Genomic DNA, 10,102 nt, shown 5'->3' on the forward strand with positions numbered 1-10,102 from the left:
GAGACTTTGTAAAACTAAGGATGTTGATTTGTCTGATGATGAGGTAATATGTAATATCATAAAGAAATGTTTTTACTCTTTACATTTATACATTAGCTTTCAGAACACATGATCGCTGATTCAGATATAGACAATATAGACAGATCAATATTGTTCTCGTACACGTAGCAGGATGTTTAATTTTTCATAGCAAACATAAGGCAAAATAAAAATACTGCTGAATACATGAATGTTTTCAGACTGGCACTTATCATTTACAAAAGCTGCTCATTAAACAAACAGAACGGGCGAAATGGAATAAAGTCACATTGGATTTGAGCGCATACACACAGAGAAGCACGTGCACCACCAATCGAATCCTGAGCGGACACATCCGTCAATTAAAGGCAGGTCACATGACATTCTCAGAAAGCAGGGAACAGCCTATTTAAAAAAGCGTTAACTGCAAAGAGGCTACAATGCATGATGGTACATCCTGATACCGAAAACAGCAACGTTTCTCTGTAAATTTATTTTCTGCTTTGTTGCTGATCTGAAACTAGTTTTGCGTCGTCTAATATGTATTCGAATAATTTGGGAATGTGACAAATGGTCCAAGATCTGCAACAAGAACGTTCAAGCTCGTCCCGCTCAGAGTCCAGGCTCTTCAGTCGTTGTTGTCCTGGAGACAGAAAGTCGTTTGAGTATTTTAATGTGCCGTTATACGAACCAATCATGGAATAATGACGTGTTATGCGTGTTCGCTCACCGCTCTGGATTGGTTGGCTTCTGTTGCTGTTCTTGATGCTGTTGTTCTTTCTGTTCCTGCTCCATTCTACAAAGAAAAGGGCATTCTGGGTAACTTATTCTATTATCCAGTCACAATTGTTGCGTCCCAATTCGCATACCATTCGAAATTAGAATTAATATTCCAATTCGTAGAGTGTTTCCAAAGATACTTTTTCCAGTTGAAATCTGTAATATTACCCACAACCCATTGCACGTTGGACGAGGATTCGATTAGAACTACAAACATGAGTAAAAAAAGGGTAAAAAACTACAAACATGGCTACTACTCTTCTGCTACACACTCACAAAATGTACTTTTTCTTCACAAAAACAGTACATATTTTTTAGGGTGTAGTGTAAGAAGGTGAATTGGGACGCAGCAAATGGGACTCTCCTCGTCCGGTTGAACTAATAGGAGTCAAATAAACCAATTTTAAGGATTTTGATGATTACCTCTCTTTTCTAGCATTGATTCTTTCCTCTTCAAATCTGCAAAAATGGACAAATTGACCTTGTAAATTTTATCAGGTTATGGGTTTGGTTAGAAGAGGGTAATCTCCTTACTGTAAGATGCACTCTGGGATCTGAATATGGTCCATAGGAACAATCTTTTCCAGCTCTTCCAGGCTGTGCACGTAGCGGATCTTGTTCATGAACTTCACGCTGTGGAGCAAACGATATCATTTATGAGTAGTTCTGTGAACCTTCAGTGAACTTTAGATCCATGCATTATTATCCATGTTTACCTGATGAAGGGTTTGGAAATCGCGAGGACTGTCCGGATAAACCAGGAAGGGTGAGTGATGATCAGTGACTTTAGGTTTTTCCTCAGTCTGATAGATAGATAGATAGATAGATAGATAGATAGATAGATAGATAGATAGATAGATAGATAGATAGATAGATAGATAGATAGATAGATAGATAGATAGATGGACAGACAGACAGATACAAGCAGACATAAATAGATAGATAGATAGATAGATAGATAGATAGATAGATAGATAGATAGATGGACAGACAGATACAAGCAGACATAGATAGATAGATAGATAGATAGATAGATAGATAGATAGATAGATACAAGCAGACATAGATAGATAGATAGAGATAGATAGATAGATAGATAGACAGATAGATAGATACAGACATAGATAGATAGATACAGACATAGATAGATAGATAGATAGATAGATAGATAGATAGATAGATAGATAGATAGATAGATAGATAGATGATAAATAGATAGATAGATAGATAGATAGATAGATAGATAGATAGATAGATAGATAGATAGATAGATAGATAGATACAAACAGACATAGATAGATAGATACAGACATAGATAGATAGATAGAAACAGACATAGATAGATAGATAGATAGATAGATAGATAGATAGATAGATAGATAGATAGATAGATAGATAGATAGATAGATATAGATACAGACATAGATAGATAGATAGATAGATACAAACAGACATAGACAGATAGATAGATACAGACATAGATAGATAGATACAGACATAGATAGATAGATAGATAGATAGATAGATAGATAGATAGATAGATAGATAGATAGATAGATAGATAGATGATAGATAGATAGATAGATAGATAGATAGATAGATAGATAGATAGATAGATAGATAGATAGATAGATAGATAGATAGATGTAGATAAAATTAACTTGAATCTATAGCTCTGTGTGCATTAAAGTGTGGATCACTCTTCCGTACCGTCTGTCGATCATCTGATAGCACTTCTTCAGCCAGCTGATGCCGGGCATCTTACTCCGCGGCGTTCCTCCGTTCATGTAGATGATCAGGTAATCCTCCGCCACCAGCATCTCCAGACTGCTCACCACATACCTGCGGGAGGACAGGGGTGCATGCAATCTCAAGAATTGTGCGCAAAACTTTTATAATTAACTATATTAAATTGCACAGATATACTTTATGTATTTAATCTCAATTTTTTAACTTTTTTTAAATGTATTTAATCTCAATTTTCATATTAATAAGTCTTTGCTGCAATTATCTAATTCAACCATATTAATAAGCAAACATGAGTTTAGATTAGATTTAGAAATAAGAGTGTTGAACTTGTGTTGTTCTGTAATCGGCAGCACATCAGAGAGAGGTGTGTGTGAGCGGCGCCCTCTACTGTACAGCCGTCAGTATGCATTTCCTCCAGCCTGAGTATTATTCATCTCACTTTCACTTCTTATAGTGTGAAAGGGCCTTAACATTTGCCGAAAATAGTACTTTTTTTGTTGTTATTAAGAAACAAACAAGCAAGCCCAGCCCAGGTGAGAAACAGCAATGCAAAAGTAATGTAACGTATCGTAAAAAGTAACCAAGTAATGCAATTACTAACTTATAATATTGGAATACATTGCTTTTAAAGGAGTAGTTCACCTCAAAATAAACATTTATTTTAATTTCGTTTCAGACGAACTTGCATTGAAGCCCTTTGAAGTCCATTGTGTGGAGAAAAATCCTGAAATGTTTTCATCAAAAAACATAATTTCTTTTCCACTGAAGAAAGAAAGACATGAACATCTTGGATGGCGTGGGGGAGAGTAAATTATCATGCTCATTTTGAGGTCAACTACTCCTTTAAGTAAGTAAGTTAAGTAAGCAAAGGACTGTGGAGTGTGTCTTACAGAAAGAGGTTCTCCATCAGGTAGTGGTAATCCTGGCAGCTGCTGTCGGGGAGATAACACGCTGTGAACACAATGATGGCGTTCAAGCCCTCGCCATAGTATCCTGAAGAAGAGAGAGAGAGAGAGTCAAGGCACCTTCATTTATACAGCGCTTTTAACAATACACACTGTTTCAGAGCGGCTCTACAGAGATAACAGGAGATTACAGTAACAGGTTGTTTTGGCAGCTCTAGAATAAAGTGACTGTCCGGCTAATGCGCAGATAACGTGCCGTACCTCCATGCGAGATGACGCGCAGATAGGGTCGTATGACCTGCATGTCGATGCGGTGTTCCTGTTCCCCGATGATGACGGTCCTCCACAGACGCCCGCTGACCCCCGTCCCGTCCAGACCTTCTCCATCAGCCTCACTGTCAGCAGGAGGAGCTTTAACTGAGGCCACGGGGGTGTCATCTGACCAACGAGACGACATCAGTGTCTGTGTGTCTGTCCATCTATCTATCTATCTATCTATCTATCTATCTATCTATCTATCTATCTATCTATCTATCTATCTGTCTGTCTGTCTGTCTGTCTGTCTGTCTATCTATCTATCTGTCTGTCTGTCTGTCTGTCTATCTATCTGTCTGTCTGTCTGTCTATCTATCTATCCGTCTGTATGTCTGTCTATCTATCTATCTATCCGTCTGTCTGTCTATCTATCCGTCTGTCTGTATGTCTGTCTATCTATCCGTCTGTCTGTATGTCTGTCTATCTATCTATCTATCCGTCTGTCTGTCTATCTATCTGTCTATCTGTCTGTCTGTCTGTCTATCTATCCGTCTGTCTGTCTATCTATCCGTCTGTCTGTATGTCTGTCTATCTATCTATATATCCGTCTGTCTGTCTATCTATCTATCTATCTGTCTGTCTGTCTGTCTATCTATCTGTCTGTCTGTCTGTCTGTCTGTCTGTCTGTCTGTCTGTCTGTCTGTCTGTCTGTCTGTCTGTCTGTCTATCTGTCTGTCTGTCTGTCTGTCTGTCTGTCTGTCTGTCTATCTGTCTGTCTGTCTGTCTGTCTGTCTGTCTATCTGTCTGTCTGTCTGTCTGTCTGTCTGTCTGTCTGTCTGTCTATCTATCTATCTATCTATCTATCTATCTATCCATCCATCCATCTATCATCTATCCATCTGTCTATCCATCTGTCTATCTATCTATCTATCCGTCCATCCATTCATCCATCTATCTATCTATCTATCTATCTATCTATCTATCTATCTATCTATCTATCTATCTATCTATCTGTCTGTCTGTCTGTCTGTCTGTCTGTCTGTCTGTCTGTCTGTCTGTCTGTCTGTCTGTCTGTCTGTCCTGGATCCATGAAGAACAGTGTATTCTTACCCTCCCACTCCAGGTCATTGCCGTTGGTTATAAACTCGAGCGAGTCTGTGTCATCGGGCGTCTCGATATCATCCACATTAATATCCAGATCATCAGGCGTATCCAGGAAGTCATCGGAGAGCAAGGACCCTTCGCTCTGGTCCAAAGACACGTTCATATCTGGCGCCACCAGCGTGCGCCGCTTCCGGTGAGCTCCGCCCCCTCCGGCTCCACCAATGAGGAGAGAGTTTGGGGGAGCTGAGCCAATCAATACGACAGATGAGCATTATGCAAATGAAAATTATCACTTTAAAATAAACGTTTGCGTATGAAACAAAGCCACTTACAAGTTCTCCCCTCGCTCAGGGCGCAGGAAGAGTCCATCTCACCCTCCGCAGGAAGTGGCCTAGCAAAAGACAATATAACATGAGGGTGAGTACATTTTTAACAAAATTCACAATAAAATTTAAGTAAATTCATTTTTAGGTGAACTGTTTCTTTAAGACGATACTCGTCAATATTTAAATTAACTTAAAACGCCATCTGATTTTTAATCGAAATATTTGTAAGTACACATTTTTGTAGGAAAGAAAGCCCTACGTTTGTAATTTGTTTATTTTGGTTATTTTTTAATTCATTTTTTTAAATAGGTGAACTGTTTCTTTAAGACGGTACTCGTCAACATTTAAATGAACTTAAAATGCCACCTGATTTTGAATCGAAATATTTGTAAGTACACATTTTTGTGGCAAAGAAAGCCCTACGTTTGTAATTTGTTTATTTTAGTTATTTTTTAATTCATTTTTTTTAAATAGGTGAACTGTTTCTTTAAGACAGTACTCGTCAATATTTAAATTAACTTAAAAAGCCATCTTATTTTTAATCGAAATATTTGTAAGTACACATTTTTGTGGCAAAGAAAGCCCTACGTTTGTAATTTGTTTATTTTAGTTATTTTTTAATTCATTTTTTTTAAATAGGTGAACTGTTTCTTTAAGACAGTACTCGTCAATATTTAAATTAACTTAAAAAGCCATCTTATTTTTAATCGAAATATTTGTAAGTACACATTTTTGTGGCAAAGAAAGCCCTACGTTTGTAATTTGTTTATTTTAATTATTTAAAAAAAATTAAATAGGTGAACTGTTTCTTTAAGACAGTACTCTTCAATATTTAAATTAACCTAAAACGGCACCTGATTTTTAATTGAAATATTTTTAAGTACTCATTTTTGTAGGAAAGAAAGCCCTACGTTTGTAATTTTTTATATTTTAGTTATTTAAAAAAAAATTAAATAGGTGAACTGTTTCTTTAAGACGGTAGCAGATTGTGATATGCTAATGATCAGCATGGGCCCTCGGGGGTCGGTGCACACGCAGCTGATAAACAGAGAGGGGGTTGTCAGGTCCGCTGGGGTTCACAGATGCTGTTCCTGTGCTAACACACTATTCAACTCGCAGTTCTCATTGTTTCCCCCATTTCAGACGACAACGACAAATCCAAAGACTGTGATCAGCGCGAAAACACACCGAAGAAATGCACAGTACTAACATGTGTACGTAAATGTATGAATCACAGACTAAATTTGGCACCATGTTATTTATAACAACAGCAGCAGCTTCCCTGTAGAGCGTCATCAGATTGCTGTTACCATAATGCATCATCCAAAACGGTTTCAATCAGTGTGTGTTTGATCAAATGTATGATTTATAAAATCGAGACTCTGGCTCACCTGCTGTTAAAGACGAATATTCTGCGAGGTCTTACTCCACGCTAGCGTGAACTGTCATGGTCTTAGCGCTGTTTAGTGTTTCTCGAGCATCATGCTGGAGCTGCTCCTGTCTCCATTTTCCTGCTGATGCTGTGTGGTGTTGTTGGCATGTCACTGAGTCACATGACGCGGCTCGTCCCTGAGAGAGCTGCACCTGCTCCCGATTCGCTGACTCTCTTTTCTTTTATTATCTGTAATAGCCTTCAAACTCTCTTTCTTTCTCTCTTAAGTATTTCACACTTCAAGCTTTTAGGCTATAGGCTTTTTTAAATCTAGTTTCCTTATAAAAACACTTAAATGCATCTTCAGCAGAATTCAAATTTCATGCATCCCACAAAGGCCATAAATGTGCTTTATGTTTATGTAATACAAAAATGCAACAATACAGGTGAAAATAGTGTAACTATGGTGCAAAAGTTAATTTATTTCAGTAATTCAACTTAAAAGGTGAAACTAATATATTATATAGACTCATTACATGCAAAATGAGATATTTCAAGCCTTTGTTTGTTATAATTATAACAAACAAAGGCTTGAAATATTTAACTTTGTATGTAATGAGTCTATATAATATATTAGTTTCACCTTTTAAGTTGAATTATTCTAATTTTTCCAGTTTCACCTGTATGTATTGTGTATAGTTCACCCAAAATAAAAATTACTGTGTGAGAAAAAAAAAAAAATCAAGATTTCAGAGTTTTAGTGTCAGTACAAAATTAAACTACTCTATATAATGTTGATTATAATGTATAATAATGCAACAGGGGGAATATTTGTGTCCTGATAATGCCTTATTGTTTTATGTTACCAGGAAAAAGTGCTGCATTCAGTGAAAGTGTGCAAGCATATTCATCTAAACGATTTCTGTAATTTCATCTTCATAATTATGCACTGTAAAAATTAATATGCTTTATCTAATCAATAAAATTGTGGCAACAGATTACAAGCAATATTATTTATTAAATTGAACAAATTAGAATTGAGTAATAGTTAATCAAATTAACATTCTAATTAATTCTAATTTGTAAAATTTAATTAATAATATTGCTTGTAATATGTTGCCACAATTTTATTGATTAGATAAAGCATATTATTTTTTTCAGTGTGAATATTGTTATTCTGGTGTCCGGTTTGCAGCATCAAATCCAATCCTATTCATTCACGCACACGATGTTATATCAAATTTAGTATTTTAATCTACAGTCCATTTTTGGGAAAGCTTTTATCATGTTTTTTGGAGTATCTGGATAATATCGTATCGTGAGTTCAGTATCGTGATATGTATCGAATCGTGAGGGTCTCGTTACACCGTGTTCTGTAGTGGCAACCTATGGATTTTCACAAAAAGAAAAGATGCACATACCCGGGAAAATCATCGTCCAGCCACTCGTCTCTGGCCTCGATCGTGTCCATCAGCCGGCCGAAGTCAGCGCTGCCCATGCTGAAGAAAACACTCAAATTATCTTCATGCGTTTTATCTAAACACGATTATTTTTCATATAGGGAAATATTTTCAGGTCGCAGGCCGATACGGGTGTCATGTGACACTGGCTTCATCAACTGCAACCCAAGAGTCAATCCACACCACAGGAAAGTTAGTGTGCTGCGGATTAATGGAAAATCATTTAAATCCCTCTTTTAATCCCTAGTCTTCACTTTGATGTGGAGATAAATCCCTTTTGTTCACCTTTGAATCGTCGGAGGGGTGTTTTTTTTTTTTTTGTCTGAACATTTGTCTGAAGAATTTATATTCAAACTGGGTTATTATAGTTAACTACAACAAACATTTTACTAAAACCATTTTTTTCCCAAAAATTGTTACTTCAAATAAAATAAACGTTAACTCAAATAAACTAGTTGTTAATACAACTTTTCTCAATTACATATCTGAAAATAAAAGAAAAAAAATGAACCGCACTTCTACAGCATTTATTAATCGTAGTTAATGTTATTAATCGTAGTTAATGTTAATTTCAACATTTAATGAAATTATTAAAAATCAAAAGTTGTGTTAAATTGTGTTCGTTAAGTAAGCAATAAGGTGCGAGAGGCTTTGAGTAACGGCTTAAGGGCGTTGTTAGGCTCGACGCGAAGCGGAGTAACCCCTTCAGCCGTTACTTATTCACGATACAGCACTTGCCTCGAGTACCTTATTGCTTTTATTAAACCGTTACCACACAATTAAAATATTAAAGTAAAAAAAAATGTATTACTGCAACTTTCATGAAGTAAAATCACTAAAAACCTTCCTTCCGCTAGAACAAAAATCGTCCCTGACCGTGAATTGCGCAGTGAATCACAGAACCGTGGTGAAGCGGTCATAGCCGTGTTTTATCATGAATAAGCTATTGACCAATCAGAATCAAGGACTGGAAGTATTATTATTATTAACAACGATTTAATTTATGACACCTTATTGTAAACAGTTACCACAAAAATCAATACAACTTTTCAAATTTTTTGTAAATGTTTTTTTTTAAAGCAACAACAGCTAAAAATGACAAAAAAAATACTACAAATAAAAATATCTAAAAAAAAAAAAAAAACAGGCCTATTCATAAAAACTGTAATAGAAAGTAAATTATAAATTGTAACTTGAAACTTTATGGTAATCGCTTGAAAGCACTAATGCACTATTTTGCAATAAATGCATCCCATTCAAAGTATATTAACAGGTCAAATCTTTGATAGATTAAAATAATAACGTTACATTAAGCCACTGTTACTCACACAGATCAGGATCTTCCCGGTGAACTGCTGATCTTCATCCAGAGAGCAGAACGCAGGTGTTGGTCCAGAAGAAACACAAGAGTCCTCTGTTCACTCTGTGAGCACTACACACTCTCCAGCTCACACACACACACACACACACACACACACTTTAACACTGATTCAACCCATGTAGTTTCTAGAAGCTGCGGTTTCAGTGAAGAAATGACCAGTGAGGATCTTCAGGAATATCAGCAATGCTTCGTCATATTCCTACTTGTCCTGAATGCTGGATCTCCGGATAAATAGAGCATCTGTTGCTGAGGCACTTCCACATCCTCGAAACACCACAGCCTTTCAAACCAGCCTGACACCTCTGAACCCACAGGTGGCGCTGATGTAGCCTACAAGACATCTGCTTTAGGATGAGCGAGACGATTACATTATTTACTAATAAAAATACATAATATCTGTAATCAAAATCTGCAGATTTAGTTGTTTATCTTTTAAAATATTATATTATTATATTGCAATAATTTATATATATATATATGCATGTATATTATTTATATTAATTTATTTTTTACATAATATTGAAACTTTCTTTTGTAAAATATTGCAATTTCTTTGTGTTGTAAATTTGGTTATTTGCAAATATTTGCCTGGTGTTAGTCTTTTTTGATATAGACATTAATCTTGCATGTTGTGCATTTTATTAATAATTTCAATAATATTGAAAATTTCTAAGGTAAAATATTGTAATTTTTAAATAAAGTTTAGTAAATTTGGTTATTCACACGCATCTGGGTAAACTGGAAAATGATGA

The 10,102-nt window shown here is 35.9% G+C and overlaps 1 protein-coding gene across 2 annotated transcripts; it reads right to left on the bottom strand.

Moving 5' to 3' along the window:
- Nucleotides 1-148: 148 nt before the first annotated feature.
- On the bottom strand, nt 149-9,633 carry atcaya (ATCAY kinesin light chain interacting caytaxin a). 2 transcript variants are annotated; one of them, XM_039682393.2, is made up of 12 exons: nt 9,298-9,633; nt 7,931-8,008; nt 5,144-5,202; nt 4,818-5,054; nt 3,714-3,890; nt 3,438-3,540; nt 2,509-2,640; nt 1,515-1,601; nt 1,333-1,431; nt 1,222-1,257; nt 749-814; nt 149-661 (listed from the first exon to the last, which is right to left on the bottom strand). In XM_039682393.2, the coding sequence occupies exons 2-12, from the start codon at nt 8,005-8,007 to the stop codon at nt 631-633; spliced, it is 1,104 nt and encodes a 367-aa protein (XP_039538327.1). In that variant the 5' UTR covers nt 8,008; nt 9,298-9,633; the 3' UTR covers nt 149-630. The 2 variants fall into 2 exon arrangements, with proteins under 2 accessions (XP_039538327.1, XP_039538328.1); XM_039682394.2 differs by lacking the exons at nt 7,931-8,008; nt 9,298-9,633 and adding an exon at nt 6,529-6,692.
- Between the last annotated feature and the right edge of the window lie 469 nt (nt 9,634-10,102).

Source organism: Pimephales promelas, chromosome 2 (genome assembly GCF_988280905.1).
Source record: "Pimephales promelas chromosome 2, fPimPro1.hap1.1, whole genome shotgun sequence".
NCBI lineage: Eukaryota > Metazoa > Chordata > Actinopteri > Cypriniformes > Leuciscidae > Pimephales > Pimephales promelas.